Raw genomic sequence first — 14,439 nt, 5'->3', positions numbered from 1 at the left:
AGAGAGAGAGAGAGAGAGATGGAGAGAGAGAGAGGGAGAGAGAGAGAGAGAGAGAGACAGAGAGAGAGAGAGAGAGAAAGAGAGAGAGAGGGGGAGAGAGAGAGAGAGAGAGAGGGAGAGAGAGAGAGAGAGAGAGAGAGAGAGAGAGAGGGAGGTGTGGAAGCAGACATTATCGAGTGCTCCTCTCTCCTTCTAATGAGTCATTGTGCTCATTCTGTCAGCACTGTCTGTGCGGGTCAACCAAAGACAGAACAAAAACAAACCAGGTAAAAAAAAAAAGAGAAAAAGAACAAAGACAAATGTAAATCCAAGAGAATGGAACAGGAAGAAGCATTTAGCTACTGCTTATGTCAGTCGTGCAGACAGGGGGACATCATCCTGGATGGTGAGAGGAGGAAAGCTTGGGACCAACAGGCAGGGCCAGAGTTGGGACTCTGTTGATCACCTGACCGGCGACATCCATGGAAATGTATCAGCTGTGAAGCCTTTGTAGTGTTTCCATCCCTGTTTTAAAACGCAACTGAGATCACGAGGAACAAAGATATTCATCTTTACCCTCAGGAAGAGAATTACCAGAGAATTATCTGTCTTACTCTCATTGTGTGTTAATTCCTGGAAAACTGTACGTTTTCTCTTTGCCACGTCCATATTCAGACCATGTATAATGCATTAAAATATTGACTATAAATGTATAGTGGATAATTTGTTCAGTTTCCCAGTGTTTAACATGCGATTCAAAAACTGTCGAAGGACATGAATCTCTGCCCTATCACAGAGAGCAGTGTTAAAGTCACACCCCCTTCTGCTCACAGAAGCAAACTACTCCCACCGACACCACCCACTCTAAAAAGAGCTACTTTCAGGTGAGGCTGTCAAGTTTTGCGCTTGTCAGGTTAACTTTGTCGCGAGGATCAGAGGACTTTTACCTGCCATACCCGACTCAGATCTTTTTAGGTAGCGAGTTAATTTGTATCGTCTTGAACAAATGTCATACCGCCCCTCTCTAACCGAGCGCTACCCACAGTGAAGAACGTGATATGTGACTAAGAAGTTGCAGGCTTAAAAAAAAGTTTTATTTTTATTACACGTATTGATGTAGTTTGAACGAGTGAATTTGGAAATACTCGTATTAATTATGCAGCCCTAGCGTCATTCGTGAGTCGGATGCGTGATATTTTTAGTTGATCCAGTATCTATCAAGATGGAAACTGTCACTCCATAAACGATCAGACGAGATGGGGAAATGGGAGATAACTATGGTAAGCGAGATTTCTTAATTTCATCAATGTTTTCAAATGTTATGTTGAATTTCACATTTCCTGTCATAGGTTTTCATTTTGAATGTAACTGTATAATGATTGTAGTCGAAGTATAGTCAATTCCAGACAACACGATCACATAAATCCTACGTTGCATTAGCGTCGGGAATAGAACATGAAACATAATGTCTCCCTAAAGTAGAATGCAATTTGTCCCCCCCCCCTCCCCAACCCCACACACCTGTCGTCCTTTAAATCTTTGAGAGAATGGTTCTCATATGGCTGTGTGGAACATGCATGCCACAAATACATAGAATAACAATTGCTTCATCATAGACTAAATACATGTAAGCTCAGCAGGCCTACACAGCATGCACATCTATGCACCGGTGAACTGTACCAGTGTATAATCTGTCTCTTGTCAGAGAGACTGTTGTTAGTACCTGGTATCTGGGGACAAACAGGCCATCTCACAGTCTCAAGGTCTACTCATTCAATCAGACCCAAACAAATGGGAAACGTTCCAGATGAAAGCCATAAAACAGGCTTGTGTGGTCCCAGGCCAATTCTAGGCCTGGCCTATTGCATTAAGGACAGCGGTGTGGGCCACTGGTCTGCAGAACGGTCCACCGTTCCTGCTTCAGCAGTGTAGACAACAAGTGTGACTGTTGACTCGTGTACTTTGTCAGGTGTATCATTATCAGGCTGTGACGCACAGGCGGAGCCAAGAATCCACGGCAACCCTCCCCTTTACTCCCCAGCCTGGCAACGGCGGTTGTCATGTGCCCAAGGTGCCCCCGAGGTGCCTCAGTACCTGTAGCAGAGGTGGTTCGAAGGCCACTGCTCGGTGATGTCTCAACCCTGCCAGGGACTCCAAGGTTGCAGAGGTCCTGATGGTATGCGTGACTAGACGGCTCGGCGAAGCGCCCTCGAGTTCTCTCATCCGAGCCCAGTTGTTTCCTGTTGCCCACGAACTTTGCATTTGTTGTGGTCTTCTTTGCGTGGTTTGCAAATGCATGCAATCCGTGTCGCCGGTCCTGGTGTTGCCGGAGACATGTTTTGGAAGAGGAACTGCGGTTGAGCATCCTGTTGTCTTTTCCCAAGAATTTCAGTGCCCAGTCTGACCTTGTGTTGTTCTGTGCACCTGACAATAAAAAAAAAACTTGAAACTTGAAACAGACCAGAACACAACAGAGAATTGAACAGACACATTTCATTTCTAGGAACTGTGCTTTAGTTGACAGTATACACTTGTCAATTATCCATTGTGTTATGTACAGTGTGGGAAACGCCATTCCTGTGATGGGAATGATGTAGATGAGATCAAGTCATGAGAACTACACAGTTCTGGGAATGGAGAGGTCAGGAAGGAGGACACACACAGGCTAGAACAGGCACACACACACGCACACACACACACACTGGCTACAGAACACACCCGCTCACACGCGCTCTGTGTACAGAACACACGCTCGCTCGGTTGCCTGAATGCTGTACATGCATGCACACACACAAACACGCATGGCCATGGAAGGAAGAGGTGGGCGGATGGGAGGTGCGTTTTGGGTTTGTGGTGGAGGAAAGAGGGGGGAGACGGGGCCGGAGGGTGGAAGTGTGTGTGTGTGTGTGTGGGGGGGGGGGGGGATTGAGTAGATGAAGGTGAAGAGGTGGAGGGCTTGAATACGGAGAGAGTGCGAGAAGAGAGTGCATGGAGAAGGCGCAACGGGCGGGATTTCACGGCAAGAACAGCGACTCGAGGACGGAGGCAGATTTATGGAGGTTGTTTGCGTGTCCCCACAGGGGTTGCGCTTCGTCTTTGCCTCAGCAACACAGGTGCCGTCCCTTTGTCCCGCCAAGCTTTCATCTCCATGAAGAAGGGCGGCTCTTTTCATGGCTGTTCTAATGAAAATGTACCTCTGCATGAGTCACTCTCTGTTAAATAGCGAGAGGGTCGATGATTGTATTGAGTTCGGTAGCTAATGAGCACATTGCCTCTCATCAACCCTGGAGACGAAACCGTGTGATCCGGCTTGAGAACCCAAATCCTTCTTCATTTCCTTTCCCCGCACCTGTGGAAACTACAACAGGAAATACTATTCCAACCCATGATCGAGATGCCTCGACCATCCCGTCCCCCTGGCAACCTGCTAGGGATGAGGTGTGACCCCTGGTCTGTGTGCTGTCATATCAGCCTACTGTCAAATGATGTTGACTCAGTCGTGCTGACCGCAAAGTTGTCCTCACATGTCCCGCTGGGGGTCAAATGGCTGAGCGGTTAGGGAGTCGTGCTATTAATCAGAAGGTTGTTGGTTCGATTCCCGGCTGTGCCAAATGACGTTGTGTCCTTGGGCAAGGCACTTCACCCTACTTGCCTCGGGGGGAATGTCCCTGTACTTATTGTAAGTCGCTCTGGATAAGAGCGTCTTCTAAATGACTAAAATCGAAATCTAAAATCTAAGCGCTCAAGCTTACAGTCACAGACCCTAAACATGGGCTTCTGGTCCATCACCTGCCTATTATGGTCTGTCCTGTCAGGGTAGTGGTTGCGCTACTGTTATTACCTTCAGAGCCCAGTAGCGCCTCCATGCTGCCAGGGGATGGGGGCGATGGGGGGCTTGTCGCACCATTGCGTGCCGGTGGAGCCACCAAGCAGTTTTGATGCTGATGAACTTGTACACATCATCACCTCCAGTGTTGTTTTCCCAAACACCAGTGTTGCCAGATCTGCATCTAGACCCGGGTCCTTAGAAAGCAGTTTTTCTCCCGTTTTTCGAGTGCTTCGTGAACATGTCGGCGTGCGGGTCTCACCCCCTCCCCTCTTCATCTGCTTCCTGTTACCCAGAACCCCGTGCAGGAGTGGGGCGAGGAGTGCGAGGACGGAGTGGTGTATGGGATCACCCTGCGTCGAGAGCCCGTCCCTTCGTCCCTCAACCCCACTGAGGCCCAGCCCAGCCAGGCCTACGTCCAGTACCGGACCTGCAAGGTCCGTCGGCTGAAAGCAGCCACTCTGAACCGGCTGATTTGCCACCTGCAGGACCCGTGCTGCCCAGAACCAGACTACGGCAGAATCTTCCTGTCCACGTACAGAACCTTCACCAGTACCAAGGCACTCATAGAGCTGCTGTTTCAGAGGTAGGCTGCAGGCTCCCCCCCACCCCACACACACACACACACACACACACACACACACAGGCACACACTCTTGCGCATCAGTCAACATTTCCCAGAATTCACAGATAGGAATAATACGAACAGTAGGTAGCTTACGATGCAAAGGATGCCATGATAAAAATGGCCAGGGTTGCATAACCAAATCCCCTTAACCTTGAAATGTTTCCCTTCACTGCATAAAAATAATCGAATTTCCTAATCTAGTTAGTTAGTATGCTTAGTGCTCTAGACACACAATGTGTTCTAATACGATGGCCCTTGGCATTGTTGACGCTAGCGCACATTCAAATTCAACATTTACATGATCTCTGTCTCTCAGCTTCAGGCTCGCTCTCTGTCTGAATGCTTCTCTTCCATCTCTCCCTTTGAACAATAGCGAGACACGGGGTGGCTAGCATTGTGTTTCTAGTCTTCTCATCTTCATCCTTTGTTCTTAGGCGCCTTTGAGACACGGCGCCTCCGTCAACACACATTCCTGGTATCCACGTCAACAAAATAGCATTTAGGCATATTTAGCCGTCCGAAGGTTGCGTTAGACCCAGATGACAGAGCAGACTTCCTCTGCAGATAATTTGACGATATTTTTTGTCTTCCAACGCCTCACGCTGTTCATGCAAAGTCACTGAGGAATGTCCACTGTTTCTACGACAGACCTGTAATCTCTGCTGCATCTTTGATGTGCTGATAATCAGTACCTAGACGGTGGCCATGACCTTGCCTGCCGTCAATAAGAACAGTTTGACATGGCCTCAGAGGGGGGCTGGGATGAGAGGTGAGGTCACTTTCAGGGGGACAAATGCAGCAGCCATAGTGCATGATCTCTACCAAGACAACACTCCTCAAGTCTTCAGGAGGATGTGATCGTATGACAACAGATTACAGGCAATATCTCAAATATTTGCCACTCCATTTTTTCCTCCTCTTAACCATTATGATTTGAGGTTTATCCAATGCGACGTGTAGGGGGGATTCGAACAGGCAATCTCTGGATCTGCAGTAAAATTCCTATTATTATAATGTTACCCATTATTATTATTGTGACCACTATTATCCTTATTTGTGTTATTATTATTATTATCATCATCATTGTCAGTCGTGCATTTTTCATTCCTTTGCAAAATAATAAGTTTTGTGACTTTGTTTAATTTGCTTGTTAAAAAAAGGCCAGTCGTCTAAAGAATGTGAGTGAGCGCTCCCAGTGTTGCAGTGTCTGACTCCTCCTGTGTCTATGTTTGATCCCACAGACCAAACGCTGCCTCAGACCTGGACAACAGTGAATGCCACATGAGGTGTGTTAGCTAGTAAACTCCATTTCCCATAATCTCATTTACTTTATAGATTAAATCAACTGGTTTAATCACACTATGTTGTTGTTTCCAAAACAAAAGTTCTATCGTAAATCGGTGACACTTTAGCTCCAGGTGCATGATTAGCATCAGTTAATAGATAAGGCCCTTATGAAATGCTCATTCGATTTCAGAAGTGTTAATACAATTTGCTAACTTAATAAAGCCTTTTTACCTATTAACTGTCACTTATTACAAGCAAGAACCTGGATCTAAAGTGTTGCCCATAAATCTACCCCTGCTATATCTAGACCGGTTATGAAATGGTAACACTGGTATACACTGTTCTCCTCTCTGTCTCTCCAGCCCCCTGAAGACTCTGATCCAGACCTGGCTGGAGGACTACAAGGAGGACTTCCGGGACCCCCCCGAGCACTCCTCCCTCAGGCTGCTGTTGGAGCACCTGAGGCCCCAGCCTGGCTTCTCCTCCCTGGCCCTCAGGGCTGAGGCTTTGCTCAGGACACTGCAGCGAAACGGTACAGCCTCCAGTCAACGCTAGCCCTCTTTCCGTCGAATCTACGCTCGAATCGTCAGAGCTTTGAGTGAAATAAGAATCCTCAAAATGTTTTTTCCATAAATACAATTATTCTATTGCGCTTGCATGACTGTAGATCCTGTCTCTGATCACACTGAAAGATTACTTGTTGTTTGACGGGACCATAACTCCACTAAACAAGGCTTATGTAATGTAACACAGGTCTTACCATGACTGGCCTTAACTGTCACGGGTGGTTGATCTGGTATTTCCCTTCTGATTTCCTTGTCTTCTGTCTCCGTAGAAACAGAGGCTGACAGGGGTGCAGCCCAGGGAGAGTTGGAACAGGAAGAGGAGGAATCTGGCGAGGAAGGTCCTGATTGCGACAGCGCTCTTTATCAGAGTGACATCATGGACTTCTCAGTCACGGGCATCGCAGAACAGCTCACCCGAATGGACTCGGTAGGTGGCAGTCAAGAGAAATAGTTTCGTATTCAAACATTGAAAAGTCCATAAACGCTCGATGTAATCAACGGACTTGATAGACGTCATAGATCCTACTTACCCGGTCCTTGTTGGATATAAGGCAGCTTACCTTATTATCACATCTTTATGCCATCTACACATAATAGGATTGATATGAGATCTAGACATAAACCAGACCGGCATTTTGACCCTTTGCTAATCCCTAATCCCTTAGCATTTAGCACTTATCATACCTCTCCACCTCCCTTCTCTCCAGGAGCTGTTTGTGCGCGTGCTGCCCTACCAGTGTCTGGGCTGCGTCTGGTCTCAGAGGGACAAGAAGGAGAACCTCTCTCCCACCATCAGCGCCACCATCTCCCAGTTCAACGCCGTCACCAACCGGGTCATCACCTCCCTGCTCTGCCCGTCCGCCTGCTCCTCCGGCAGCCCCGCCTGCCCACGCCGGGCGGCGTCCGGCCCCGCCCAGAGGGCCCGGGTGATCGAGAAGTGGATCAGGGTCGCGCAGGTGAGGATGCGGACGCAGGTCTGCGCGGGGACTGGGTTTAGGCCTCTCTGGCTGGACGTAGCGGTGTGTACTGTACAGAAGCTGCTTTGAGGCTCGATACTTGGATTATATGACGTTCCTTTTTGAGACCATTTTCATTTACATCTTTTTGGATGTTCTGGAGACGAAGCACTTCTCTTTGGAACCCAAATTGCTTCTGTAAAGTCCCAAAGACTCACTTCGGTGTGTTTGCAATGAATTTTACTGCTATCAGAGTTTCAGCCTGTTACTGTTTTCCTCCCGAAGGAGTGTCGACAGCTGAAGAACTTCTCCTCACTAAAGGCCATCCTGTCAGCCTTGCAGTCCAACGCCGTCTACAGACTCGGGAAGACCTGGGCAGCTGTCAGCAGGTACGAGTGTGGGAGATGACTCCGAAATAAGCGGTCCTGTAGTTTAGGTCCCGATACACAAGGTCATGGGGTCAAATCCCATCAAATATAAATACGATAATAACCCCGTTTTATCACCAATTATTGATTTGACAACTTATTAGAGATACTTTCCGGGACTTGTTTCATTGGAAATATACCAGTAGTCACTGTGGACTTTCCGTTAACTGGGTTTAGCTAAACTCAGGCAGGTAAAGAGCCAGTGATTTAGTAATGTAGTTATGTATTCACCATCCCTCTTTAACAAGAGCTATGACCCCTTATCACTGGGATTATAAGCCTCAGACAGCAGGGGAGGGACCCTGAGAGGACCTTTGTTATTTTCTCTGACATCGGGCCCAACTCAAGGTTACTAACTTACCGAGGATAATTGGACCATATTCTCATAAATCCCCATGAGGTCTGTACTTGAGTTGAGTGATGTAATGATGGGTTATTTGTCCTGTTCCTCTTCAGAGAGAGCATCTCCACCTTTGACAACCTGTGGGAGACCTTCCCTGATGAGAACTGTGTCCTGACCAACAGAGAGATCCTTCAAGAGGTGAGCCTGGAAGAGAGACCGGACGACACAAGGATTACACAACTTGGAAGGGAGACGGGGGAGATGTTTAGTAAACCATTTTTTGGGTTTACATTTCCAAACCTTTCCACTCTGATACGTTTCGCAACTCCTTCAAAACGAATCCTGTCTTCAGTTAATGTTTCAGTGTTCGCTAACCGTTGACTTTATGTTGATCTACTGTTCCAAAGCACACATGTAAAGAGTGTTCCGGCTCTGCATTCACGTCAGTTTGGCCTCGGGTCTAATAAAGTCAAGTGAAAGGAGTTAAGTCAACACTTGGCTATTCTCACTTTCACACAATCACCCTTAAGTACATTATGTTGTCAACTAAACATGGATCACAACTGGTTTCCATGGAAATGCTGGAACATGTCACACTTTTGACCCAGTCTATCCATCCCACTCTCGAGTCTAGTGTTCTATTTGAGTAAATCAGTCTCAGGTGTTGCTTGCTCCAAATGTTTTAGCAGAGTCAATACCATCACATGTACTTGTGCTGAACAATGTTTTTAACTCGATGTTCTTTGCTTAAAACCGACTTGTCATTGTCACACACTTTGACTGGTCATTGTTGGCCAAGGGGTTTATAGCTAAGTTTTGCAATCTGTCACCAAATGTATAATACAACATGATGTTGTGCATGTATATAATATATATATGATTGTTGTTATTATTATTATTATATATGTCTTCTTCTTATCATAATATTTATTATTATTATATATATGTATGTATGTAATATATATTAATATATATGTATGGTATGGAATCACAGTTGGTTGTGACCCAACTCTACTGAATATAGATTACACATTAACCCCGTCAGCCTTTAACAGAATGAAACCGGGTGGTGAGAGAGTGCATACAATAAGCAAGAGCTTCACTTCAGCTCGACCTTTTCCACAGCTGAAGTCAACCACCCTCGCTTACTCTTTCACTCCTTTATGAGTTCCTGAGTTCCTGTGTGTGTGTGCCTGGCTGACAGAACTGGGGCAGTGAGCTATGGTAACAGGCTGTTGGAGATTGACAGGCTGACTATGAAACATGTGGGCCCCTAAACTGAGACTCAATATAGCTCCTCTCTGACCCCTCTGTAGGATGGCCTGTTGCCTGTCGTGGATAACATTTCTCCCAAGATATCCAAGCGCTGCCCCATGCCCAGACAGATGGTAAGAGATACTTCATGGTGAGGCCTGAGTAAGAGGCCTACTGTGTCCATATGGACATACTGTATCCGTAGTAGACAGGGCATACTGTATACTGGATCCCCATAGTTTGTAGACTCACTCTGGCCTGGTAGTTTGCGATGTAGCAGTAAAAGAACCCTGACGGATGCCAGCAAGTCTTTTGAATCTGTCGGCAAAACCATTGAGGGTTTCTTGTAATCTCTCTGTCATGGAGGACAGAGGGAAGGAAGATGGATTTCTCGACGCCGGTTTCACATGCGTTCAGTGCCGAATTCCCCCAGCACAGTTGGGAATGTTTACAAACATGGGATATTAAATACAGCCACTTTCCTTTGAATAGCCCCATTGTTCTGTGGTGGCATGATGGCTGACGCGTTGATGAACCCTACAGTATCTTTAGCACGTGACGCTGCAACCAAGTGTCAAGTGGCACCAAATCCCCGGTCTCGGAGGACTGTAATGATAGCTCAGGTCAATCCTTTGGGTGCTTTCTATAGACTTTCTCTAACTAGAAAATGTCACTGACATTGTCTGTTTACCGTGTGTGTTTCTAGAGTACGTCCAGTGGAGTGGTCCCCTACCTCGGCACCTACCTGACTGTCCTCACCATGCTGGACACGGCGCTGGCCGACAGCGTCGAGGTGAGCAGGAGCGCTTCACCTGACACACCGTGAAACTAGAACCCAGTGGTCCTCCTCAAGAGACGTGGAATTCGAATTCCAAAGGCCAGTTCCAATACCATGGTCCAGACCAGCAGAACGTCTTATTTGAAGCTAAAAACACGATCACGGTTCAACTCTCCGAATTCTGTCTGTTCAGAGGCAACGCTCCTAAAAGCAATGGCAGAATGTCATCGAAAGCTACATTGAAACGGGTAGCGTAGTCAATCAGACGTGTCTCACCACGTGCTCTTCTCTTGACAGGGCGGACTCATCAACTTTGAAAAACGGAGGAGGGTAAGTTGGTCCTCTCTCCCGTCTCACACTTTTCAGTCTGTCGGTGTGTTTGCCGTGCACACGACATGGAGGGTACATTCTCCGCCTGTCGCTAGCAGAGCCGCGTACGGGCCGAGTGCGCAGGGGGCAGTCCCACCTGGGTGTCCAGGGACGTTTGTGCGCCGGTTCCCTTATGGCTTCTGCCCTTGCTGTCTAAGTCTATCATTCTTTCTCTCTCTTTCTGTGTATCTCTCGAACCCCCTCTTCTCTTTCTCTCCTTCTCTCTCTCCTGCTCTCCCTCCTTCTCTGCAGGAGTTTGAAATTCTCTCCCAGATCCGTGTGCTCCAGGGGTCTTGCTCCCAGTACAACCTCCCCCACCACCCCAGGATCGCAGCCTGGCTGCAGGAGGAGAAACTCCTCTCCGACCAGGAGAGGTGAGGGACCTCCACCACACTGCCCTGCCCCGTAGCCGCTGTTGCCACCAGACACTGTCTGAACGGGCTTCACACGACTGAACACATATATGAACGCGCACAAACACGGATCTATGACCTCGTATGTGTGGATATGCGTGTCCAACTGTGTGTGTGTTTTAACCCAGCTATGAGTTGTCCCGAGGGCTGGAGCCTCCCGTGGACCTGTGCTCCCAGACACCGTGGAGCCACCGCACTCTCTCCAAGAAGCTCTCCGCGTGAGTCCCCGCTCCCTGGGCTGCTACTGGGGTCCACCTTCACACACAACAATGTGCTTGACTCGAAAGACGTACTGAGACGATACACGATAGAACAAATAGTTAGCAACGGCAACCACCACATATTGGGACAGTTCTGAGCTTGTGTATATACAGTGGCAGTTGGGTCACATCTCTGCGGCGCGTGCCATAGGTTCCTGACGGTGACGGAAAAATCCGGTAGGAAGACCCATGCAGACCAGATCAGCGTGTCCTCATCGGGATCCAGTGGGATGGATGAGATGGAGGACCTGTGCCCCTCCCAGCCAGCCTCCTCAATGGGACTGCTGGTAAATAGAGAATTTGACCATCTGCTCGAACATGTGCTTGTTTCTCTCTCCCTTTGTCTCTTTCTCTCTCTCTCTTTTTGTTTCTTTCTCTCTCTCTCTCTCTCTCTCTCTCTCTCTCTCTCTCTCTCTCTCTCTCCCTCTCTCCCTCTCTCTTTGTTTCTTTATCTCTCTCTCTCTCTCTCCCACCTCTCTCTCTCTCTCTCTCTCTCTCTCTCTCTCTCTCCCTCTCTCCCTCTCTCTTTGTTTCTTTATCTCTCTCTCTCTCCCACCTCTCTCTCTCTCTCCCACCTCTCTTTCTCTCTCTCTCTCTCTCTCTCTCTCTCTCTCTCTCTCTCTCTCTCTCTCTCTCTCTCTCTCTCTCTCTCTCTCTCTCCCCACCTATATTTCTCTTTCTGTTTTTCCATTGTCCATCTGTGTGTTTGTCGAGCTTTCTCTCCCTCAGAGTTTGTTAACACTGTCGGCTCTTTCAGCCCCACGCCGTCCCATGTTCGGGATTAATCACGCCTCGGTCACGGAGCACACAGACAGTCCACCCAGGCAGCAGCCAAACAGACTTTGAAGCCAAACTAAGGAGTGTATCAAAAAGAGGCGTGTTTCTCTCGAGATGTTTACGTAACGTGCCCCATTCGTCGCCCATGCCCACATCAACATCCCATCGAAACTCGTGTCCTTGAGCGCAGGAATGTGAATGGAGCAGGTCCTTGAGGCTGAGTGTGTGTGTTCAGTGACTGCTGCTCCTCTGCTGAAGCATGGCTCAATATTGTTCTCGTTCCCCTGTGGTGTGAATATCAATACTTCACACTGGGTAACTCATTACACTAAGTGGGACAGATTCACTGTTCCTAATGGCCCTTATTGATGTGCTCTCCCCCCCCCCCCCCCCCCCCCTCTCCCTGTGTGTCTGTCTCTCCGACCCTCTCTCTCTTTGCCCTCTCTCTCTCCCCTCTCCCCTCCCCCCCTTCCTCCCTCATCCCAGTCTCTGTCCAGCTCCTGCCATAATGTGGCCGAGGCCTTCCCCTCCTCCTCCCTGGACTCCCCCATCCCCTTCCCCTCCTCCTCCCTGGACTCCCCCATCCCCTTCAGCTCCTCCTCCAGCTCCCAGCCGGATCTCTCCACCCCGGCCCCCTTCTGCTCCCCTGCCCCAGCCCCTGCCCCGGCCCCTGCTGCCGCCCCCAGGGCCAAGCCCACCCTGGCCTCCCACCACAAGCGCTCTATCTCCATGACCTCCCTGCCCCTCTACAATCGGCAGGTGGCCGATTCGTGCATCATCAGGCTGAGTGTGGACTGTGGCAGCGACAATGGCAACATGTACAAGAGCATCCTGGTGAGACCTGCATCGAGTTCTACTATAATGGTCCTGCATCGAGTTCTACTGGACAGTCCTGCATCGAGTCGTTCGTCCATGCTTAATGGCTCTTGTGTGTTTGTGTGTGTTCCAGCTGACCAGTCAGGACAAAACGCCCCAGGTGATCCAGAGAGCCCTGGAGAAGCACCACCTGGAGCACATGAGCAGTCGGGACTTCAGTCTCACTCAGATCATCTCAGGAGAGAGAGGTGAGGCGGGCCTGGAACACCTGACTGGCGCTGCAGGAAGTCTCACGCACACCCGTGTCAGTGACTCAAAAGGCCTATCCTTCAAGACATTCTTGGATGATGGCCACAAATTGCGACATATCTTAAAAACGGACGTCTAGGGAGTTTGTTAGAAGGGTTCAGCTGGCCTGATACAAATCCCTCTATCTTTACCCTGTCAGCAGGTGAAAGGTGGATATAATGAACATCTTAACCATTAATATAGATCCTTTTAAAACGTGTGTATGCTTGAGTAGAGAGCTTTTTCCCAGCACAACGATGCATTGCCTACAAAATGCAGTGCATTGATTTAATCTTTGCTTAAATGCTCAAACCAATGCGGTAGTAAACATGGCAGTGTTCTGTTCTGGATGAGTGATGTTGTTGAAGATATTCCTTTCCACTGATCGTGTGTGCTTCCACTTTCATATCCTCTCCTGCTCTCTTCTCCAGAGCTGCTCATCCCGGAAAAGGCCAACGTGTTCTATGCCATGTCAACCTCAGCCAACTACGACTTCGTCCTGCGCCAGTGTCAAGGCAAGAAGAAGCCCCTGCGCGCCACCTCAAGTCTGGGTCGCTACACAAAGTAGCGCCCCCTGTGGCGAGGAGTGGTCGTGCAACGTGAGCCGAAGCAACGCAGGACAGCGAGAGACTTGACATTTTCGAATTTGCGTGTCCTGAACGGTAGAATGAGTGAGCCCTTGAGAACTGCAGAGGAAGAGGGCGAGAAGATGGCACTTTCTGAAGAATGTATGTGATGACTGCAGCTGTCACATCCCTTGAACAGAACCTTCTTGCATGATTGGTGGAGACTAGTCTACGTGACTCCCGACACCCCTGGAAACGAGACTAGAACACCGCATTCCATTGGAAGTGTTGGACTTCCCCCTCAGGGCGTCTGGCAGCACTGGAACATGAGTCACATGACATCGACAAGCAGCAGGATATTGGATTACTTTTAGACACACACAAACACACAAACACACACCACACACGGTTTGTTTCCCATTTTTGTCTCCTCTTTCATCAAGCCCCTAAGTTTGCCAGTGGAGCAAGGTTGAATGACCAGTGCCAGGCTTCTAAATGAACATTGAGAGCATTTGACTGACAGTTTCCCAACTGGGAGGAGAACATACCTTACTGGTCCTAACCTTGGGCTCTGGAAAGGGACAGAGGCCAGACTCAGAGTGAAGGACACGGTTTATTTTAATGGTGCGACAGGAGCCACACACAGACAGACAGACAGACAGACAGACAGACAGACAGACAGACAGACAGACAGACAGACAGGTGGACAGACACAAAGACCTCTGCTCACACAAGACAACCAGCCACCAGGTCTGGTCCCGGGTCTGGTCCCAGGTCTGGTCCTAGGTCTGGGCCTGGGTCTGGTCCCAGGTCTGGGTCTGGGCCTGGGTCTGGTCCCAGGTCTGGTCCTAGGTCTGGTCCCAGGTCTGGTCCTGGGTCTGTTCCCGGGTCTGGTCCCAGGTCTG

General features: G+C 48.9%; 1 protein-coding gene across 2 annotated transcripts; it reads left to right on the top strand.

Moving 5' to 3' along the window:
- The first annotated feature begins 828 nt into the window (after positions 1-828).
- Positions 829-14,361, top strand: LOC124479253 (ral guanine nucleotide dissociation stimulator-like 1). Of its 2 annotated transcripts, none has more exons than XM_047037920.1 (17): positions 829-1,259; positions 4,102-4,391; positions 5,675-5,719; positions 6,083-6,252; positions 6,556-6,713; positions 6,994-7,242; positions 7,528-7,631; positions 8,196-8,211; positions 9,330-9,401; positions 9,974-10,060; positions 10,343-10,375; positions 10,667-10,788; positions 10,956-11,045; positions 11,239-11,374; positions 12,351-12,698; positions 12,814-12,928; positions 13,400-14,361. In XM_047037920.1, exons 1-17 carry the CDS (start codon positions 1,236-1,238, stop codon positions 13,534-13,536), a joined length of 2,196 nt encoding a protein of 731 aa, XP_046893876.1. In that variant the 5' UTR covers positions 829-1,235; the 3' UTR covers positions 13,537-14,361. The 2 variants fall into 2 exon arrangements, with proteins under 2 accessions (XP_046893876.1, XP_046893875.1); XM_047037919.1 differs by having other exon boundaries at positions 8,127-8,211.
- Positions 14,362-14,439: the final 78 nt, after the last annotated feature.

This window comes from Hypomesus transpacificus, chromosome 17 (genome assembly GCF_021917145.1).
Source record: "Hypomesus transpacificus isolate Combined female chromosome 17, fHypTra1, whole genome shotgun sequence".
NCBI lineage: Eukaryota > Metazoa > Chordata > Actinopteri > Osmeriformes > Osmeridae > Hypomesus > Hypomesus transpacificus.
This window is presented reverse-complemented; position numbering and strand designations above follow the sequence as displayed.

Coding starts and splice junctions, on each gene's coding strand:
- LOC124479253 (XM_047037919.1), top strand. CDS start 1,236: ATGGGGAAATGGGAGATAACTATG. Junction 7,632..8,126: donor ACCTGGGCAGCTGTCAGCAG/GTACGAGTGTGG, acceptor GTTCCTCTTCAG/AGAGAGCATCTCCACCTTTG. Junction 12,699..12,813: donor ACATGTACAAGAGCATCCTG/GTGAGACCTGCA, acceptor TGTGTGTTCCAG/CTGACCAGTCAGGACAAAAC.